The following is a 23136-nucleotide window of genomic DNA, read 5'->3' on the forward strand; positions in this document are numbered from 1 at the left end:
TTTGATGCCTTTTACAACTGCATGGATCAAGACACGACATGCTTTATGACAGTTTATTTTGAGATTGATCAGTAGTGCTTAGTGTTTGTACATGTCATGAATTCCTTCCTGCAATCATGTCTTGCAGATTTTGTACTTTATAAATGTTTGATTAATGGCAATATTAAGACCTAGGAGATTAGAAGTTCTCCAACCCTCGAGACAAGCAAATGTAACTGGTTTCATGATGCAAGGCGTTTGAAACTGAAAGTGCCAAAGATTTGTTTTTCCTTTGAGCCAATGTTTAGTGTTGGGGACATGTATCTCAGATGCTGGTGCGGAGGATTTTAAAATTCAAATTAGAACCTACCGTGCAATACAATCTGAAATTCTAGGTCATATAACTAGGATTGGCCTTTCCAGAGCCAGGATCTGAAAAGTACTACAATGCCATTTTGTTAGAAAGTTGAGCTAAAGGTAGCCAACGGTAAAGAGATGCCTAGTACTGCCAATCAAGAAGTTTAAAGAAATGATCCTAAACAATGCAGTGAAGGAATTGCACAAACCAATGTTCAGTTTAATGTTCTGAACATGTTCAGTTTAAGTTGGCCATGTAAACTATTAAATATTGTCAAAATTGTACAAACTTTGTTTTTACCTTGTCTGAACAAGCTAGCAAATTATAAAGCCCACTACATTTAAGGCAGTTCTTCTGGTAATGTGTAAAATAATTGGTAGAATCTTGAGTTGCTGTATAATCTATAATCATTAGTGATGCATGTTAGTGGGTCTATTAAGTTTCAGATTTACAGACTTGATTTAAAAAAAACCCTGATGATTATGATGCGGTTCACATATTATTCACACCCACCTCTTCATTTCTCATAAGGTATTGTCCACATGAAGGGAACAAATGAAATGTTGTTGTATTCGGTGGGAGTGTTACTGTTTTAATGAGTCCCTCTTTCCCATTGTGTAAGTGTCCTGGAATGTGCAACAATAAGCTTTGTTGTATTAAAAGCCCTCCCCTTGCATCATTTTGCTTATCCATCAAGGTTTGTTTCCACTGTCATTTAATAATTACATTATGCAAACATCTGCTTCGGTATGAACAAAGAAAGAAGGGGGGGAGGAAAGAGGGGCATAAGTGTGGACAAAATCTAGTGAAAAGCGTACAGTTCTACTCTATGATAAATGAGGCCTTGTCCAAACTTCTTGCATTGCCCATCCCTAAATGATCCTTGTTCAAATAGCTGACTTGTTGTACTTTGGTAGTCATGTTTCAGAACAGCAGCAGGAAATGGACAACTGTGCTTCCAAATCCCAAATATGAACCAGGCAGTGTCGCTAAATAAAGCTGCAAACCGCTCCAGTATAGCGGATGCCCTGCAGATGCAACCTAATTTCCGATGAAGCCACATGCTTTTGATTAGAGCAGACGCCATGTGGCTTGGTGCAAAAGCCTTCCATTACTCTGAACTTATTTTTATAGTGCTGCTTCTAAATTTCTCCCTAAATTGGCAAATTTATTGTCTAGCTGAAAAGTTAAAATATGGAGATTTACAGATTTTTCTCTCTATCTTCCAGCTATGCTTTGGCAGATGAGGCCTACCGCTCACTGAGGGACCAGGACAAGGATCAGTGTATTCTCATCACTGGGGAGAGTGGAGCTGGGAAAACTGGTGAGAACAGTCATTTTCTGTATACCCCTATTTTGTATAGGTAAATGCTCTTAAAGTAGAACATTGGTGATTCTCATCAAGAAAAAATGGAAACATCTCACTTGGGCTAAGGAGAAAAATAGACTGTTGCTCTAAATGAATCATTTCAGTAGGACCTGAAGAAGAACAACATTCAGGTTTCTTGAGGTCTGAATTGATCTGACTTGATCCCTACAGAAAATCTATGGTGTTCTCAAGATGATGAGAAACACCAGAAACAAGTTGTAGGTCTCCAACAAAAGAAGTTGGGCTTCTTTAGCATATCACCTTAGTCACAGATGGATTGCCTATGTGACGTGTTGTATTGATGCAGTAACTGAAAGAGTATGGAGTAAAAATGGTCTCAAAATATTTGTGTGTGTGTGTGTAAAAGTATCTGTGCCTGTATAATACTGGATTTGTAACTTGTGTTAGCATCTTTGTGTGTAATTTTGGATAGTTGTCTGTGAAACATGAATTGTAAACCGTAAAAAGAAAATAAACTTTCTCCTACCCCTACAAATGTTGAAAAAGTACGCAAGGGTATACAGACACACAAAACTGTATTTACACACAGATCCGGTTACGAGTGCACAAGTATTTTTGAGACTCATTTCACGCTTCCGGAGCTCCCAGATTTGTGTGTAGATGGTGCGTTTACATGCTAGTAGAAAGCTGGGTCATCTCATTTTTGCTGCTTGTGTAGAAGTGGCAAATACGTTAGTTCGATGGAAAACGGTATATCTCAGTACTTCCTTATAATATTCCAAAATTATTTAGACATATTGTGCATTTTTGAGCGGTACAGGAGACTACGTGGTCTGAAAAACGACCACTGGGTGGCGGAATGGTTCGCTGGCCGGAAAAGTAGGCAGGCAAACCAAGAAGCAAGACGGAGCGTCCCGGTGGTCTGTCATCAGAAGTAAGTAGAAGTTAAACCTGCAGGCTTTGCTCTCCGATTATAATGAGACATTGAGTAATTATAAATAATTTCGGATTACGTTTTATATGTCTGGTACTCTGCCCTCATATGTTTCTGTTAGCGGGAGCTAATGTTTATGTGAGCTATTCTAATTTTGCTGCTCGAAGCTAAGTCCGTGTATTTTTAGTGTCACACTCAGCACAGTTTGAGAGTCCATCTTCAGTCTTAACTTTAACCCAGGTTGATCTAGTTTTATGATGCCGAAGTCAGCAAGCATCTTCAGGAGATTATGACAGTTATGGATGTTGGTCATTATCACTGAAACCGTATTTTGTTGCTCCAGCAGTATTGAAGGTGGACCTGTAGGAACATCATCTGCTGCTAGACTTTATTCACCAGAACGAACTGAAAGGTACTTCATTTATGTTGACTTATCAACATATTTAAGGATTTAGTCTAATGTTCACACATAGGCCTGTCACAATAATCAATAAATCAATTAATCGGATGAGTAATTAAACTCAATCATTTCCAATGGCCTGATTTTCTCTCTTTCTACCAAAACCTGGATGATAAAAGTCTTCAGTTTGGTACCTTGGTCTCAACTAGCCCTTATTTTGAAAGGCAATTTTGTTTACAAAGACTTTTGTAATTCATTTTATTCGTTTTAAATTTTTTGGGGGGGATATTAAAAATATCTTCCAGTTCCAGAGTTAAATATTCATTAGAATTTAAAGTTTAATGACATTTGGGATTGTGTTCTTGCATTATTATTTTGTCATTACCATTATATTACTTACAAAATGGTCTCAATAGAAGAATATTATCGTTTGTTGAGATAACTTCTGGAACAATTTATCATACAGTAAAATTTTTCATTGTGACAGACCTATTCACACATCCTCCAGAATATTCAGAGTAAACTGTGTTTGTGTCTGGATCTCTGAAATCCACAGAGACCCCATTTCATCGGCCCTTAAACAAATATATACCTCATCTGCAAACCAGGACAAACCTGCTGTTCCTGTTTGTCTTCATTTCAAGTTGATTAATGTAAATGGTAAAATGTATTCAGATGGTTTAGATTTTCACAAGAAGTAAATTTCTTTCTCAATTGATATTTTGACACAATTAACAGCTAATAAACACATACTTAAAAAAACTATATATATATATATATATATATATATATATATATATATATATATATAAAATGCATTTATTTAAAGCACTCCTGCAAAAATAGCCTTTGTAGCAAAACATTTAATGCATACATATTTGATTAACATAAAAAGAAAAATGTCCACATACATTGTGATGATTCAAGTAATTTTCAGGTTCAGCAATGTTCTGTCAAAGTCAGGTTTGTTGGTGCATCAGCTGTTCAGGAAAAAAAACATAATTTTTTCTAACACTAACTGTATATTTGTACTTTTTCTGCATCTTCAGACAATCTGCAGCAGCTGAGATTCTGGGAGGTTAAACACCAAAACCTCAAGCTTTAAATTGTGCTGTCGACTGGACCAAGATGCCTTCCAACCCACTGCAGTAGTTAATGTGCTCTGTTGGTAGACATTATGGTGTCTCCTTAATCTGTAGAGACTGTCCATGGTCGGCTTTGAATACACAGCTTTATGGCGTTTTCTTTTGTTAATTGATGATAGTAAATATTTATACATCCATGTAAGTTTTAAGACATTTAATTATTAACTTTAGGTAGCTGTGAAACCACCCATGTTAATCTGAACCTATTTTGTTGAAAATTCAACAGATTTGTTGCAATCTTAAGTATTTAATCTGTCTTTTGTGTGCAGTGAAATGAACATTAAAGTTAATTCAGAAAACACTTTTGTCATCTTCTTTCTACATTATAAATCGAATGATGCCTCTATTAAAATCATATTTGCGACATCAAACTTTTTTCTGTCATAAAGCAGTGGTCAAACTATGGTTAAATGTTTGTAATTTACTTTAAACGAATGGAAACCAAAACGGTTTTAAAGTAAAGACACTATGAATATTCCTCATCTAACTCACCACAGGTAAAGTTTCCACTGTATGCAAGTAATTCTGATTACAATGAAGTGAAAATTGTGCAGCAGGGCTTTAACTCCAGTTCAGGAGGGTCGGTGTCCTCCAACCTTTAGATGTCTCTTCTTTAACGCACCAGAATCAAATCATGAGGTCAGAGGTCATTAGCACGACTCTGGAGAACTTGACTGTCCTAAGCAGCCATTTAATTCAGGTGTGTTGGACCAGGACGTATCTAAATGTTGCAGGACACCAGACATCGATGCCTGGATCTGAGGATCAGTGTGTTCCTGCAGCAGTTCCATCGGCTCAGAGGGTAGATGAGATCTGAAAGGTTCTGATCGCCCAGAAAGTAAAATAACACCAGACCCAATCCATCAGTCAGCCGTTTTGTCCCTTGTAGAGATAAATATAAAATGTTATTTCTATAATTTATCAAATTATATAAATTTAATGAATTAAAATCGAAAGGCAATTTATTTCACTCAAATTATATTCACTTAGTGAATAAAGTAAAAGGCAAACTATAAATACAAATATCAGTCAGCAACATGACTTAGGAATTTGATTGGAACCTGTTGGGCAAAACGGATACTGTAATGACCACCCAGAGATAATTTTTATGGATTAAAGACTCAAACTGTGCTGAGTGTGACACTAAAAATACACGGACTTAGCTTCGAGCAGCTAAAGTAGAATAGCTCACATAAACATTAGCTCCCGCTAACAGAAACATATGAGGGCAGAGTACCAGACATATAAAACGTAATCTGAAATTATTTATAATTACTCAATGTCTCATTATAATCGGAGAGCAAAGCCTGCAGGTTTAACTTCTACTTACTTCTGATGACAGACCACCGGGACGCTCCGTCTTGCTTCTTGGTTTGCCTGCCTACTTTTCCGGCCAGCGAACCATTCCGCCACCCAGTGGTCGTTTTTCAGACCACGTAGTCTTGTACCGCTCAAAAATGCACAATGTCTATAAATAATTTTTGGAATATTATAAGGAAGTGCTGAGATATACCGTTTTCCACCGAAATAACGTATTTCCCACTTCGGCACTTAGTGAGAAACAGTTAGAGGATAAAAACACTAGACTCATAGCAACAATGAGATGACCCAGCTTTCTACTAGCATGTAAACGCACCATCTACACAAATCTGGGAGCTCCGGAAGCGTGAAATGAGTCTCAAAAATACTCGTAACCGTATCTGTGCATAAAAGCAGTTTTGTGTTTGTGTATCTGGCGACTTTTTCAATATTTGTAGGCGTAGGAGAAGGTTTATGTTTTTTACGGTTTACAAATCATGTTTAACAGACACAACTATCCAAAGATGCTTACACGAGTTACAAATCCAGTATTACATACGCACAGATATTTTTACACACGCACAGATATTTTGAGACTATTTTCACTCCATAAAAGAATCCCATCCAAATATTGTATTTAGGTCTTATAAGTTACAGGGGCATAGCTTTTAGTGATTTAACATTTTTTCATTAAAATAGTATTTTTTTGTTTTGTATTAATCTAGCGTTGGTCAGTCATATATTTTAACATACATGACTCACGTTTTTAACCTACAAAAATACATGTCTGATATTCTAATCTGCAGTGCAAGAAACCATCGGTGAGGAGTCAGTTTAACCGGATTTCTATAAAGTACATTACAGAGAGCAGACTGTAGACAAAAATTGTTAAATCTCTGTGGCTTTTACAGGCAAAGCTGGAAGGAACCGGTTATTGCTAGCTGTTTCACAAGTGTGCCCACCTACTTATTAACACCCACAGCATTTCCACAGCAACCTGTACGTCTGAACACAAATTTGATCCAACTGCTCTGAAATGACAATGCAGTCTGTGCTTAAGATTGAGCTGAAACAGAAATCAGATTTCTGCTACTGTCTGAGTGTAGCTTTAGGCTCCAGCATCCATCATCACTATGCTTTTTAGAGTCAGTAGGTATGCTCATACCAGGAAGCTGCCAGGAAAAATTGTTGCCTTATTGTTGCTGATAACGGTAACGCATCTGTTTTGAACGTTTGATAGACCGCTCTTCCCCTCTTATCTATGCTTGGGGTGTGGAAAGGGAAGGGCCTAATCATAAATTGTATCTTTACAAAAGTTTTTTGTGCTGTGGTTGCTTTCTAAAGAATATAATCTCTGTACTTCTTTGTTCAGAGTGTAGTCAAAATAATTTTCTGGAATACTGAAACATGTGGGTTGTTTTTATATAAAAAGTCCCATAGCAGATTTGAATGAGATAGTTTTGTTTTGATATCATGTTTGCACATGAAACATGATGATGATGATTCTGACTTTAAAGAGAGTGAATGTGGAATAATAAAGGTGGAGGAGTGAAAGAAGACCAGCATGCTCTGTACAAATGTTGTCATGCTACTTGGGTTTATACTAAGACCCAACATTAAGATTACACTAAAACCTATACGCTGACAGAAAACCTACACCTCAAATGGGCATTGAACCATAAATGGAGCCTCTTCAGATAAAAGCTTTTAACTCCAGATCATTTATGTTTTTTTTGTTTTTTTGTGCGCAAAACTTCTTTTTGTTGCACTTTCATAAAAGAATGGCATTTCCTGGTTGCTGAGTTTTTCTGCCTTGCAGGTAATTGCAATATCCAGTAGGCCGGGCACAGATGGTGGGAATGCAAATGGAATCCACTCAGTGCAGTTCCCAGTTATTTTGCCCTGCTGGTAATGTGGTGCAAAAAGCAAATAAATTCGTCTTTGCAGTTGGTTGCAGTCACCAACTTTCACTGAAAAAGCCAACCTTTACTTTTAGTACATATGAACATCACATTTTTGGGACATTAAAAAGAAAATCACTTCATCAGTAGTTCAAAGTTGGTTGAAACATTTTAAAATCCTTTTTTTTACAGTGTTTCTGAAATTTTCACTGAGATTATACTACTACACAAGATGCATTTAAGAGGCTTTTGCACATGTTTACATATTTACCATGTAAATATGGTGCTTGGATTTTTACAATAAAAACCTCCCTGCAGCTCAGGGAACATAGGGTACCTTTATTTGTTGCGACAAAAATATTTACACTACAAATAAATCATTACAATATGTTTGAAGTGCAATGATGCAACAATTGCCGAAGCCTAAATGAAGGCAGTATAAAGTCCAGTTTGATCGCTCATGTTTTTATTTATTTTTTCCCCAAAACCCTTCCTTTAAAGTCTCTTTCTCATGTTTATTAAACTCTGCTCCAAGGAGTCATCGCTGCAGTCAAGTCGGAGATAAATTTGGATTTCCGTCATCTCGGCTGCCCTGGAGCTTTAAAGTAATAAGGCCATTAAAAGCTACAGAATCGATATGGGCCATTTTCATTCACGTTTGTAAGGTTCCATTCCAGACCCCCCTTAACTTTCTTTTACATATTTTATGTAAAATCAAGCTGCTGTGACCAACATTATGAGATCTCTATTTTTCTATAGAAACACATTAAAGCCTTATTTTACGCAAGAAAAGCTCAGTTTATTTCGTAGCCATGAAAGTACAGACTATTTATAAGAAACTTCTCTTTGTTGCAAGGTCTCTCAACTCTTGCATTATATTTTTCTCTTTCTCAGTCTTAAATAAGCAAGCCTTTAGTTTTTGCCATCATCAGCTCAGAGCACAGAACTCTTTTTGGCAGGTCACACATCAATTTTGGGTCACTGTCAATCTCACTAGTAGCTCAGAAATGATCCTTATGCCAACTCTCCAATCATGAGGCATGTTTCCTACTGAGCCTCTGCTGCAGACAGAAAGTACATTTTTGGAGAGTACCTCCGTTGGAACGCCTATTCCCAAAACCAATTTCAATCACTGGGAACCGTGGGTGAACAATGATCATTGCACCCAGATTGGTTTTCTAGGGGTTTTCTTTGCTTCCCAATGAAGTATGTCCCATAATTTCATCACAAAATCATCAAACCACAGAGTCTAACTCAACAAAGGGAGCTTCTTAAATGGGGTCTCCGCCTTTAACTCTCATGGGTACTGAGGGGTGATGTAATGGGATTTTTTTTTATGGAGAACACCTCAATGAGCCGGCGTGGTGCACTTGCTCTTCTGTCATGTCTGAGAGGCTTTGACCTAATGCTTCTAATATCTGTGTGTATGTTTCAGAGGCCAGTAAGCTGGTGATGTCATATGTGGCAGCAGTGTGTGGGAAGGGCCAGGAGGTGAACAAGGTCAAGGAACAGCTGCTGCAGTCCAATCCTGTGCTGGAGGGTGAGTGACGGTGGCTCGAGCTGCGTCCCAGTTTGGAGGCTGGGCTCTCTGATGTTTGCATATTGATGAAATTGTTAACAATCTCCTCCAGTTCAAGAAATGTTTGACATAAAGCATCCAAAAATTGATGGAGAAATGTATATTTAATTCTGAAAAGTTGCTGTAGAATTTAAACTCCTTGATCTGAGATGAATATTTAGGCTAGGCTTAAACGTGTAAGAAAATTGTACATTACCATGACAAAACCATTTCTACTATTAAATATGTCAGTGTCAGCATCATGTTGGAGGGGATCAATATTTTTATGTATTGGAATTACACATTTTGAAGTCCATAAATGAACTGAATTAAAAGTCCCAACAGTTTTTGAAAAGCAAGGAACACACCTTTCTGGTCAGACGTTCAAAGATTGATGGACTGTTTTATGACCCAACTCTGCTTCAACTCTGAGTACTGTTCAATCCATTTTGGGGAAAAAAAATTAAAGTGTATGGCACAATGACAAACCTACAAGGAGATGCATCAATCATAAGCACTATATACATTAAGGTTTGTGGTAGAAACATGATGGAATATGAGTGAGCTCAATGTATGAAAACCTTTGCTGTTTTCATACGTTGACTTTTGTGTGCGGGTGGTTAAGAAAAAGTGATTCATAGCCTTTACACTGTCTTTTGTGAATCCCAGTGCTGGCAGAGAATTGCCTTTTTTTCTTTTTTTAATTGGGGGCAGTGGACAGGAAGTGCCCATGAAAAATGAAGCTGTAAGGTTGACTTGCAGTGGAAAACCCTGCACATCTGCAAGAGTTTAGCTCCTGCCGATCTAATTGCCCCAACACAGAGACGCACAAAAAGAGGAAAAAGGAGGGAACTGTTTATGCAGCCAAACAGAGGATTTATCATGCTTTCTCTCTGTGATGCTCTGCCTCACTTTCGTTATTGCTTTCATTCTTTGTTACCCTCCATTTTTCACTCCTTGCTCTGATTTCTCTTCAGCTCTTTATCTCAGCATCTCTTATTCTGTGTGTTCCTCGCCCTCTGGCTGTCGCTGTTCCAGACAAACAACCCACACATTCACACTATTCGAATACTTAAACACACATTATTCAGCTGCTATCAGCAATTAAGCTGTTATGCTAATAGCTCTCTGCTATGTGGTACATTTAATAGGATTTAAATGTGGATATGAAATAAAGGAAATGAAAACTGCAGAGAAACTTAGTCCTATTTGAAAATGTCCACTGGTGAACATTGTAGGTTGATATTGTGCTCCTTGGAGAGCATCTTGTTTTTGTTTGTTTGCAAGCAAGGCCACATATGGAACCACTTTGACTCGAATGTGGCGTGACATAAAGGTTTAGTCCCTCCTAAGCCTGGAAAGCGCTGGTGCTTTGCTTAATCCTCACAGAATTATGGGCCATCATCAGTACAAATGGCTTTGACATTCAGGTCTGTTATGATTGACAGGTGACTAGAGAAGGACAATGGCAAGGATCAATAATAAAGGCTTAAAAATATGAAACAGAACTTGGCTTAGCTCTTTACATTGCAGCTTTCAGACCAATTTTAGTCAAATGTTCTTGTTCATAATTTTAACTTTTTGACTGTTTGGGATTTTCTCTTTGCAGCATTTGGAAATGCAAAAACTGTTCGGAATGACAACTCTTCAAGATTTGTAAGTATCAACTTTTATTTTGTCTTGTCAAAGGAACAAATTCATTTGTCATTTTATGTATATACTGTATATACTGTATATATACACATTTTGAGCAATTTGTGTAAAATATGCTCACTTTGACTTCTAACTCTAAATGCACCTCAATAAGTTGGAACCTTAAATTTTAAAGTTAATTTTAGGAAGTAAAGTTAAAAGGGATGCAGAGTAATTCAACAGCTTAATATGACTTATTACATTCAAGTTATGTCTCTTGAATAAGATGGAAACTCGTTCCCAAATTCTTCAAAAGGCTTTGCTTCATGAGTCTCAAGGCTGTGATTACCTCTTTTTTAGCACCCCTTTTTCTTTTAATTTAACCACATTTTTTTCTTTTTTTCTTTTTTTCCATCCACCCAACTTTCCATTGATGTGCATTGGACAAAGCTACTGCCACCTTCTTTAGGAAAGACCTTTTGCGGTTTATGGCACGGTTTCATTATGGGTTCTTAATTTCTTGGAATATTTTATTTAGCTTGACTGTGTGCGTTCCCATGGTGTGTTCTGAAAGTCGTGCCATTTATATCAATCACATTCATGACTCAGAGTGGCTCCTCCTCTTACATGAGTCCTCAGACAATCTGGAAATGCAGATCTCCTTCAGATTGCAATTAAAAACTAAGATGAGACTAAACACAACTTTATTTTAAGATTGTTTTCTTGTAAATATGGTTTAAAAGCCACCCACAAAGTACTACTCCAAACTCTGAAAAGTGCAGGTTGACTGGATTCTAAATGAAGGGTGCAGATCCTGACTCCAGAAAACGGAAGAAATAAAAACTGTTAAGCTGAATTTCCTCTGGCTTCATAGTTAATCCATCCTTTATAGCCATTTACCTTTGTCCTTCTTTTGATTTGTCACTGTGTGTATACATATTCCCCTTAGAGATGCATGTTGGGGAGCAGTGGGGATTTAAACCACAAACTGGTAGTTTAGGCAAAGACTTTTCTATCATCACAGTGGCCTTGTACCTGTTTTTTCCCCTTTTTTTCTCTACCGTGTAATTGGGACACGTTTATTGCTTTGCACAGTAATACTGGCCCACACACAGCACTGTTTGTGCACTGAGTGTATTACATTTTTTACTTGAAATATTGTCCTGGTATTGGACTTCGGGGTGTAGAACAGTATTGTTGCAAAAATGCCATTTAACTGTGTGTGGGGTTCTTTTAGCCTTGTAAGGTGCAGGATTAAATCGAAAAGAGAAAAAAAATATTTTTAAAAGATGTTTATCATCCATCTCCCCATCTACTATGCATTCAGTCCAACCTTGTGTCCTTTAGTCCCTTTATTAATCAAGTTGTTCGTCCCTCCAATGTTTACATTCATGCATCAATTAATTCAACCAATTCATTTGTCCATCCAGCTCTGTCAATCTGTCTGTCCAAATGATGTCTAGTCAACCATTTCAACATTTGTCTAACAATCCATTTATTCTACTTATACATATTTTCCTCCATCAGCCATCAATTTCCTTTCTTCCAACTTTCTGTCACTCCATTTTAGCATCCCTCCAAGCACTCACTGTCCATTTATCAAATCATCTGTTTGTTGAGATCTTTGGTCTGTCCATCAAATCCTTTCATTTCTCCATCCCTCCAACAATAAATATTTGTTTCTGAAGGCTTGTCAGCTGGAGATAAATCTGCCATAAATTTATAATGAACTCTTTTTATATGCTATAAAAATTCTGGTCAAAAATCTGACATTTGCATATAATTCATCTCTATTTATTCAAATTTATTTCAGTTCTTTGTACTTATTGTACCAGTTGCTCAACATGAGTAAATAATGTGGTTATATTTTTTCACATAAATCACATCCTAGGGATAATGCAACAATGTTTCATTTGGTCCTTCTATAAATAGACCCAAATCCAGACTACACGTTTCCAGGTAATTGCATTATGACAGACATGGGTGTGTTGAGTATTTTTCCACACAAGACATTCCCGCACTATCTGCCTCAGATTTGTTACAGAGGTGAACAACAGTTTCACTTTCTTACAAAATATCCCATCAGTTTGGCTTCTGTTCATGTTAATATTTTTAACATAACTTATTTATATAAAATTGCAACCTCTTATCTTAACTTTTAGCACTTCCAGTAATTTTGCCTCCTCCCTTCCTGCCACACAGATGAAGTTAGAAACTGGTTATTCCAGCAAGCACCAGCTTGCTGCTCAACATGCCATTCACACGTTCTGCCCCACTTTTACTTTCCATACTGTTTGCAATTATTTACCATATGTTGTTGCCTCCAAACAAAAGTAAATTAGCATGCTGTTACGGTCACCTTAGTGGATTATACGTCTGATCCTGTTTAGCAGACCTTGGCTCGACAAAGACTTCAGGCCTCCTCACTAGTTACCGCTTCATCAGAAGTCCATCGTTTTATTATGAAATTATGAATGAATCCCTCACTTAATTTTGCTGAGTGCAGAGGGCTTATTGAGTTTGGTTGAGCCTGTTTTCCAGCCGTGCCTGGTTTGATCTGGCAACCGAGCTGCTATTAATACATCAGAAGAAGAGCAAAAACAAAATCCCATACAAGACTTTCTAGTCTAAACCCCAACATTAAGAGAGAATTACTTCAAAATGGCTTGAGTCACCTATTCACTTGAAAGGGAATATAGCTGAATAGTTGAACCAAAAAAAATTCTTAATGTGAACTTATCAGAACTCATTTTAAGCATTTTCAAAGAAAAGAGGAATATGAACATCTGAGTAAATAAGAGCTCGCAACTAACTGTTCCACTCTGACCCGCAGGGAAAATACATGGACATAGAGTTTGACTTCAAAGGAGATCCGCTGGGTGGAGTCATCAGCAACTGTGAGTACAAATGGAGAAAACGGATTTAAATCAAAGTAGAGGTTAATGGAAAATATTTTGAGAATTTACTCAATTTTTATTGCCTTCCAACAGTAACCATATTTCCATTTTTATTTATTTTACTAGATTTTGTGAAGGAGCAACATAAGTATAGAATTGTGAAATTGGAGGACAGAGATGTATTTTTTAATATTTTGAAAATCAGTTTAAGTTATACCCTTGAATGAATTTTATTTGTAAAGCCTTTAACAACTATTTCCTTTAGCTTCGCAATTTTGCACTTTGTATTAGTCTGACAATATATTTATTTTATATTTATATCTAATTTTATATTCGGTTGTGGATGTGATGTGTCTGAATGTTTAAGGGATGTGAATACTTCTTCAGAATTGTAATTGATGTGCTGGTATAGCCATGGAAACATTCATATTTTGATGGTCTGAAATAGCTTGTATAGCCTTCATTCTGTGTCTTGCAGTGACATCATATATAAACCATTTCCAAATGTTACCTTTTCGGATGGTGGAAGTCAGACCAAACAAAAGGGAGCATGGATCCCATTCCTGACATTCTCCCTGACAGCTTATCCTTGCCTGTTTTGATTTGATCTCGCTTCTGTTTCTGTGACCTCTGGCGGGGGAAGCCAGCACAGACAAAACATTGTGAACAAAGACGGAAACTAATGGCAGACACACAAGTGTGCTTCTGTCTCCCTGCTTGCCTGAGTCAGTTTAACGCTGGCAATAGTCTGTGGAGAAGAGCCTTAGTCATGTGACTTGTTTAGACTTGGCTGGATGGACGGCTTGACAGATGTGGTGTGAAAGCAGATGCAGGACTAGATGGATTGCTTTTATTAATTTATTTCTCTCTAAATCTTGGCCAATTTTCCCCTCAAACTACTTTCTTTTTTTTATGCTGTATTAATTTTGTTACATTTTGGTGCCCCTTTTATTGAAATACAGGGTTTTGTTCACACATCATGTTGACTTGTAAACATGTTAAATCACCAGTGGGAGCATGCTGTGAACTGGGCATGTAATAAATCTGGTTTATGGTGGTGTGCAACAGAAAATGTGGAACTCTGGCCTTAAAATGCAATTGCAAGATGACCAGATTTTTGCACTCTGCAGGTGTAACTCACTTTAGGACCCTGAGAATAACTAATAGTTTTTGTTCTTTCCTACCCTGTACTTTTCCGTAATGGTGTCAAAAGCCCTCAGCTGAATGTTAAGATAAAGAAAAATGAGCTAAAATATAAGAAGTGGCTTTTTGCTAGTCTTCTATCTCACTTTCTTCCTGCGTCTTTGATCACAGCTCCACATTGCTGCTGCAGACCTCTCAGTCATGGGTGTTCTATTATTGATGTGCCCACTCCTAAGTGCCACTTATGTGATTCATGACCTGTGGGTGTCGCAGTACATTTTACCCTGATCCTCAGCTGACCCTGACATCCCTAGCTCACTGTGGAAAGACCCGGTAATTCGTCCTTTGCAGAAAATCAGTGGATCAACTTCAAACTAGTACTTCTATCCTTTCTGCAACCATCCACCCACCAGTGTGTTGAGTTTATTCTAAACATTGAAAGTATGGAACTTTTTTTTTTCTTTTTTTCCCTCATGGATGGGAGTTTTTTGCCACCTGGTTATAATAGCAAAAAGTGTGAAATAAACTTCCAACTTTCCTACAATAAGGTGTTTCTTGAAAATAAATTCTGTCTAAAAAGTCTTCTGCACAGTTGGACGTGAAGTGAAGAGACTGTCAAGCAGTCTGCAGTATCTTTGAGCTCTGCAGGCGGTCCTTAGTTGAATCCCTGTTTGCCTGATGCAGTAAGCAGATGAAAGTGTTTGTTTAATCAGGTTCTGTTGCTCTTAGTCAACGGCTCAGCAGAAAGAGCTGATGTGTGAAATATTTCAGTGACTTCTTCCTACCCAGTGGATCCTAAATAACAAAAAATGACAACTGTCTCCTCTCAAAAATATTAACGTCTTAAGGTTTTTGCTAGTTTGGTAAATAAACACAAGCTACAATGCATCTTATTGAATTTGTGATGAAGCAACTCAAAGTGGTGTGTAGCTGACGTAAAAGGAAAACGATGCAGATTTTTTGCGAAACAGTGATATTGAAGGATCAATCATGAAAATTGAAGCAACAGTACAGTTTTGTCTTTCTAATTTGGCCATAAAATTAAAAACAAATGCTGCATTTTATATTACTTTTTTTTTTTTTTTTTTTACTAATTGGAATGTTGGAGCATGCATTTATATTAAACCTCACTTATTGTAAGTAGCCCAGAATAGAGAGGAAAGCCATCAGAAACCCAACTGGCTTCCAGTTTGCAACAAATCTGAAAGGTCCTGTAGCATGTAGCTCAAATTTTATAATTTAACCTACATGCAAAAGATTTGGGTATAGAAATAAGTCCACATCCCTTAGAACTCATCATTCCACTTGGGCCAGCTTTTCTATCCCTGCTGAAGAAGAGTTGAAAGGGAAGATGGAGTTAAATACAGATCCATCCTTAGGAGAAAAAAGCTAATGGACTGCAGACTTGAGACTAAGATGACAGTTCACCTCCAAACAGCATAGCAACCCTAGGAGGACAACCAGAGCAACAAGTGAATAATTTAAGACTGAATCATATTCATGTTCGAATGGTATAGTCAAAGTCCAGGCCTGAAACCAATTGGGAATCTGTGGATTTATTCCAATCTGATGGAGCTTGAGCCATTGTTAACAGAATGATCCCCCCCCCATTTCACTCTGAAAATCTTTTGGAGTCAAACATTATAACTTACAGATGTAATTGTAGTGGAAGAAGACTCTACAAAGCATTGCCTCAAGGGGCTGAAAACAAATGCATTCCAAACTTTCCAGATTTTTATGAGAGCAATATTTAAAGTCAGTGTATCATTTCCTACACCCGACTATTATAAAAAAATGCCAGTGAAATGCATTGAAGTTTGTGGTTGTAACATAACAAAGTCGAGGGGTATGAATACTTTTCTAAGGCATTACAAATGTATGATTTGACAAGGACCATCTTTTGAGTTTTGTATAAAATCCGGTATTACATTGGAACAGGTAGCCACATGGTCACTAATAGAGTTGAAGTAAAAAAAAAATACTTCCTGTAAAGGCGGCTTGTCCTGTGTGTCATAGTTTCCTTTTGTTTTCTTATAGATCTGCTGGAGAAGTCACGAGTGGTAAAACAGCCTAGAGGAGAGAGGAACTTCCACATCTTTTATCAGCTCCTGTCTGGAGCTTCAGACGACACACTGAGTAAGTTTTCTGAAAGGTTGTTGAAGCCAAATAAAAGCCATGCGAGTATTAATGTGAATGTTATGACTGGAAATTAAAATGAAATGGCACTGTAAAATACTGGGGGAAAAAAACCCAAACTACAATCAGTATTATGCCAAAGTAGCATATTACAGACTAATTAAATAATGTAGCAATTGTTTTATGAAAGAAGTTACAGATTCAAACGATGACACAAGAATTAATGAAGCAAACATCAGAACAGGATCTGCTGGAAAACCCAGACTGACAATTGCTTTGTCCTTTGCCTCACATTGATGTAATGTTGGATGGTGAACATAATTGGACATTTTGCTGTAACAATTGTCCAGTTGCTTCTGTGAAAATCTTGCGTTTAAAAACACCCTCCAGCAGGTCTGCAGCTGCAGGAACACATGGCTTACACATTAACGACCTGATCTTCCTGTCTAGCAAACACTGCGCTGAACAAAGCCAGGCAATGAAACCTGTTCCCTCTGTTTGCCTTTCTCTGCTCTGAAGGCATTGTTTTATGTCCTGAACAATATAATGGTCATCGACCCCTAGAGTACTCGCATCAGAGGGGCTGGGTTTCGCTGTAGTTAATGCAGCCACTAATGAAACCCGACACGTGCGCCCACAAGAGGAATAGATTTCTTTGTTTCTACATGGGGTGGGCTTTTATGTTTGCAATTCAAGCCCAGAGAACAGTGGTCACAGCAATAACTCATTTGTGGAAGCATTGTGCAAAAGTTCTTTTGAATGACTATTGTGTGTTTTTTGTTGTGGTGTTTGCCATGGCAATACCTCTTGGCTATGAATGCCCAGGTGTGCATTGTAAATCCAATGGAATTGAGGTTTTGATTGTTAATTAAACATACTGCAAGCAAATGCAGATTAAAGATCAACCGCATTGTTTGTCACAGAAAAGCTCAAGCTGGAGCGAGACTTCAGCAAGTACAACTACCTGAGCCTGGACTCTGCCACGGTCAGTGGGCTGGATGATGCAGCCAACTTCAGGACAGTAAGAGTAAGTTGCACAAATCTTTTACTACATTTTGTCCTTCTACTAAGCTTTCAGTTAATATGGTTGGATATAGTACTCTGAACACTCAGGGGTTTTTTTTATGCTTAGCAATGCCATGCTCCTCTTTATGGAGAGTAGTCTTCCCCCATGGTGTGAAAGTAATAAAACAGACTTTTTTGGTCCAATCTTTTTTTAAAAAAACTGGCACTTCAAGAAATATATTGATGTAAAAACCATTTGCATTTGAAAATGCAAATGTGTTTGAGTACACACAGAAAAGGATGCAAATTCACGCTGCAGTTTTCAGTCTCCGTCTTGTAAAAATGCTTGAATAATAGTTTGTTGGGCCATATGTATTGTCTTATTGAATGTTAAAGCCATATGTTTTATTTTTGTTGGACATTCTGTTACTCAATGAGTTGTTGAAATTCTTTAATTGCTCAGTACAATTTAAAATGACTACATATGTTTTGTAACTTGGAAAATGACCTCTGCTTTAAACATAGACAGCTTGAGTTAAAACAAATGCTAGCACACTCTAATCACAAGCAACTCCATGCTCTGCTGACTTTGAGTATCGACTTACCTTTTATCTGCGTCATGCTGTGTTAAATATGATTCATGTACAAAGGGCAGAGATTGGTCAGCTCTTATCTCCTGGACAGGACAAACAAAATCTATCAAACTCACTGTTCACTGGCAAAATGTTCACCTCTATCTCACTCCCATTTATTGCCATAACAGTTCCACTTGATTTCTACCTTGAATTTTTACTACAGCATAGAAAGTAAGTTATGATTTTGCATTTAACATTAAGGGGGGGAAAAAAACTATAACTATCCTGGGTGTTTTTGTTCTGTGATGTTTTTTCCTTTCCTCATCGACGGAAGGGGACATGGGGTTATTGTCTATCTACTGCAGTGCAGCATACAAGGTCCTGTTCCAGCAGGCTTCTTTTAAATCACTGCACAAGACTGGTCAGTCTGAATTGTAACGGTCAGCTGTCCTCGTTTTCCCACTTTTCACATCCTGCTTCCCATTAACTTAAAGCATTCCCGGCGCAGCTGCACCTCACCAGCCGGAAACACAAAAGGACATTCCCTCCAAACAATCGCCCCCGCCACTTTATATCCTCCTTTTGAGTTAGAGCAGACTTGGACAATTATTTGTGAAATATTTATTGTAATATTTGATGGTGTTTAGATTTCTGACTTGCTGGATTCTTTTATTAACTTTCAAACCGAAGTAGGTTTTTCGTCAGTTGTCAGCTTAAAACAATTTAGACATGATGAAAATAACATTTTGGAAGATCTAAAGCCTGTTGCAGTAAATGTTTAGTGTTATGATCACACCTCAAGAACAGGCTGCAGTTTTGTTTTTGGTCCTTCAGTAGTGGACTTCACAAGCTTTATCGCATGGTTCCAATTTGGTACCTTGCCTGTACTGCTGCACCAATCAGGCATCCACGGGCTGAGACGAGCTTCAGTTTTCTTTGAGGTGTGATCTTCCTTTTCTGATTTTGGCAGCTTCCAGTTATCTAATTCAGTGGCTGTAATGTCCATCAATCAATCAAGTTTATTTTTATAGAACATTTCAGCAGCAAGGCAGTTCAAAGTGCTTTATATCATAAAAATGCAAAGTCATCAATAATTGAAACATTACATTTTGCGAAGTGCTGTCATTAAGCATCAATGTTGGTTAGTGTTTCATTTATTATGGTTCAAAAGCAACTCTGAGCAGGGCGGTTTTAGTCTAGATTTAAAGGAACTACACTGCGTTCCATTTCACTGCTGAATTAAAAATTTAAGAAAAACCTAAAGACTGACCATAAAACTGGGGGAGAGAGAGTGTTCCATTCTGATGCATTTAATGAACAGGAAAAAGTTCATTGATGGATTGATTTATTTTGTCCTTTGGTTAATTTAACCAAGAGACAATTGACTACCGTATTTTGTATTACTGATTTAAAGCCTTTTCCAATGAACTATGCAGGACCAGTCATTTCCTGAATAGGAAAATACCGCAATATAATTTTCTATTAAAAATGAAAAACTATTTTTTTCTGCTAAAATGACATATTGAATATCAGCCTGTTAAATTTTGATATACAGTAATACACATTTAAACTTTTGTAGTTTTTATGCGTTTACTGGTCGGTGTTGTGCCTTTGTTTCACTCATCATAACAAAAGTATCAGCTGTTAAATTTGCCTAGCTATCTAACAGCATCACCACATTAAGTCACCTGTTTAGACAACATCCTGCTTTTAAAATGACATTGCAGTCAGAGTGGCTGGTAACAAAACGTGAAAAAAAAATCCAAACTTCTGAATTTATTTTGAAGGGCAAAGTAAAAGTGTAAGACCTTTAAGCCATTTTTATTGTAACATATAGGGGAGGCACAATATAGAGATGGACCAGATCATTGACTATCCCTGACTTAACCTTAATTTTCTTTTTTCTTCATCCTCAGAATGCCATGCAGATTGTTGGATTTATGGAAGATGAAATGCAGTCGGTGCTGGAGCTTGTAGCTGCTGTTCTAAAGCTTGGCAACATTGAATTCAAGCCAGAATCGCGTTGCAATGGGATGGATGAGAGTCGCATCAAAGACAAAAATGGTAGGTTCGATCCCGTCCTTTATTTGCTTCATTATTTTTTTTTTAAAAAAGAGACAAAACTCAAGTTGACCATGTTTCTACAATGTTGTATAGCAATTAGAGTTAGAATTATTTGCTTGTAGATTAGCTGAAAAATGTCCTCAATTTCTATGTTGAAAAGAATATTCCTAGTACGTGATATAGAGATAACCTTTTCTAAAGCTACTGTGCCCTTATTGGCTTCTTTAGTGTCCCCTGTTATTCTGCTAACCAAATATGTTTTTTGATTTCTGTCAGAAGACCTACCTGCATGTTATCATTCAAACAGTTGTTTCCGTAAGGCAAATATTTAATTTACATGTTTTCCACATGGCGTGATGATTCGTTGCTGCTGCTGCTCAGTTTGTCAAGTCTTGAGAGCACTCCAAACTAGACAGCACATCCTATAAACTGGCTTCCTGTAGTCCTTTGTTTCTGTCACTATTGTTCATATTAAGTATAATTACCCTTCTGATTTGTTGCACCATCTTTCTCTTCTAGTATTATTTTATATTTCAGGATGTCCGAAATCCTTTCTATAGGATATAAAGGATATAAAGAATATAAAGCTTCTCATCGTTGAAGTAATAAACTTGAAAAATTTATTTGTTTTCTTTGTAGATTTGAAGGAAATGTGTGAGCTGTTAGGAATCGAGCAGTCTGTACTGGAGAGGGCCTTCAGCTACCGAACAGTTGAGGCCAAGATGGAAAAAGTTTCCACCACTCTGAATGTTGCTCAGGTCTGAGTTTCTCTTAACTTAATTTTAAACCAGTTAAAAGCAATATTTTTTTTTTTTTGGTGTTCTCTCATTTCCTCACAGTCCGCAGAAAAATAAAGGGTAATTTCTTCCCCTTGACTTGCTTTCCCTTTGGCTGCCAACGCCAATCCATGTCAATGCCACATGAAAACGTTTACATAATAAATAAGCACTGTTCCTTCTGGGAATGAAAATCTAGGTCATGTTTCAGAGGTTAGGCTTTTGTCACATTACATGGGGACTGCTGGCATAGACATTTCAATTTAAGATGTGGAACAGATAAATAATTAACCAATAAGTCTGGGACATTAAAATTTAAAAATAATAAAAAATTGTATCCCTAGAAATTTGTTTAGTTTTTTTTGTTTGTATTAAAAAGCATAAAATTTGGTCAGGTGGCATTGAGCGAATTTTAATTTTAATTTCTTTTCTTTTCGATATGACTTTATAAACTAGGCAATCTGTATTTTATCCTTCCTACATGTTTTTGTTTTGCATTTTGCAAAAAGACTGTTTGCTGTACCTGGCACTTAAGGGGATAAGTATTGAAAAAAAAATCTAAGTCTGTATGGTAAGGACTCATTATGTGTCTTTCGAAAAAGAGTAATATAAACATAGGCATATAACATGCACAAATGTTGACGTTTAAAAGAACAAGAACAAGAAAACTGCAAATTATTTGAACAATATTCAATGTTACATCTATTACAATTTTGTCACAGGCCTACTATGCCAGAGATGCTCTGGCCAAAAATCTCTACAGCCGTCTGTTTAGCTGGCTGGTGACCAGAATTAATGAAAGCATAAAAGTAAGTAAAATATCTCTTTAACGAAGTTAAAGTTCCTTTGCTATACTGACGTTGTGGTGTCCTTTCAGGCACAAGCTAAAACTCGCCACAAGGTGATGGGTGTACTGGACATCTACGGCTTTGAAATATTTGAGGTAAGACATGTTCCAGATCAAACTGGTTGATTATTTCTTAAGCCCAGAATGACAGAATCAGACCACCTAAAAACAGAAAAGAATTTTCACTTCCAGCTATTTGCCTGCTTTGCTACCTGTGTGGAGCTTATCTGCAACAACTCGGTCCAGATATAAATGCACTTGGATTAGTTCAGCTTTGTTGCTCCCTTGGGTGAAATAATTTTTGTGGTAGATACACTGTTCTGTGCATTTGGAGGGGAAATTCTCATCGCTTAAATATATGTTACAGATGCATTTTTAAATGTATCATATGGCAAAGGGGTTCCACCTGTTCTGCATGTCAGTGCATGTAAAACATGAGGGGTTTTTTTGTGTGTGTGTTTTTTGCTAAATGTATTTTAGTCGCCTGTTCTTCATAAGTCATTTTGCTTTAATATCACTGCCTGTTCATTTCACTGACTCTCAAGTCCTCCCCCTCTTCTTAATGTTGTTTTGTCTGGGTCATCAGGATGGAGTAAGTAACACCCACACCAGCCTGCTTGATGTGCCAGAGTGCATGCTGTGATCCTTTAGACATAATTTAGCATCTTGTTTAATTCCTCATGGTGTGCAGTAGCCTGTAGTGTACCACACAGCTGAAACTATGCAAAAGAAATCTTTGCATCATTTGAAAATTTGTTCGCTAGTTTGTTAGCTTTAATTTGTCTCTCAAAAACTACATTAAAAGCTCCCTCTGGTATTTGTCATTTGTGTGCTTCAATGTCTGGTTTAGAATAAGATGTGCTAACATGTAGCTAATTGCTTAATTTGGCTAATACCTAATATTTAGCAGCTGTTCAACATAAAGAAAAAGTGTCATAAAATCTAGACTTGCATTTAGAAGCATTTGAATGGCTAGTTTTGTGTTAAAGAAAAGCTTTTTGTCACTTTTATAAGGGAGCCAAAATTTAACATTAGAGGCCAGTTAAATATTCTTAGCTGTATGTTAAATTATGCTAAGTGCTACCAAAATAACAAATATTTGTCACAAATTCAGTTGTTGTAGCAGACCAATATAGTATTTTGTTTTTCATATGTAT

At 37.1% G+C, this 23136-nt stretch overlaps 1 protein-coding gene and 1 long non-coding RNA gene across 7 annotated transcripts in view; both read left to right on the plus strand.

Annotated features, from left to right (window-relative positions):
- myo1b (myosin IB) overlaps positions 1 to 23136 on the plus strand; it is a 69938-nt gene that overhangs the window by 26957 nt on the left and 19845 nt on the right. For 3 of the 6 annotated variants that reach the window (XM_023336390.1, XM_023336392.1, XM_023336394.1), the window contains exons 4-14: positions 1567 to 1661; positions 8782 to 8886; positions 10514 to 10560; positions 13370 to 13433; positions 16614 to 16712; positions 17636 to 17739; positions 20209 to 20356; positions 20996 to 21114; positions 21855 to 21941; positions 22010 to 22075; positions 22566 to 22571. In XM_023336390.1, coding sequence (XP_023192158.1) covers positions 1567 to 1661; positions 8782 to 8886; positions 10514 to 10560; positions 13370 to 13433; positions 16614 to 16712; positions 17636 to 17739; positions 20209 to 20356; positions 20996 to 21114; positions 21855 to 21941; positions 22010 to 22075; positions 22566 to 22571 — 940 coding nt within the window. The remainder of the gene's footprint in view (positions 1 to 1566; positions 1662 to 8781; positions 8887 to 10513; positions 10561 to 13369; positions 13434 to 16613; positions 16713 to 17635; positions 17740 to 20208; positions 20357 to 20995; positions 21115 to 21854; positions 21942 to 22009; positions 22076 to 22565; positions 22572 to 23136) is intronic. The other 3 variants (XM_023336391.1, XM_023336393.1, XM_023336395.1) reach the window with 1 other exon arrangement.
- LOC111609219 lies at positions 1670 to 4069 on the plus strand. Its single transcript, XR_002752989.1, has 3 exons — positions 1670 to 2601; positions 2945 to 3013; positions 4051 to 4069. It is a non-coding gene; the product is annotated as an uncharacterized LOC111609219 (long non-coding RNA).

This window comes from Xiphophorus maculatus, chromosome 7, assembly GCF_002775205.1.
Source record: "Xiphophorus maculatus strain JP 163 A chromosome 7, X_maculatus-5.0-male, whole genome shotgun sequence".
Classification (NCBI taxonomy): domain Eukaryota; kingdom Metazoa; phylum Chordata; class Actinopteri; order Cyprinodontiformes; family Poeciliidae; genus Xiphophorus; species Xiphophorus maculatus.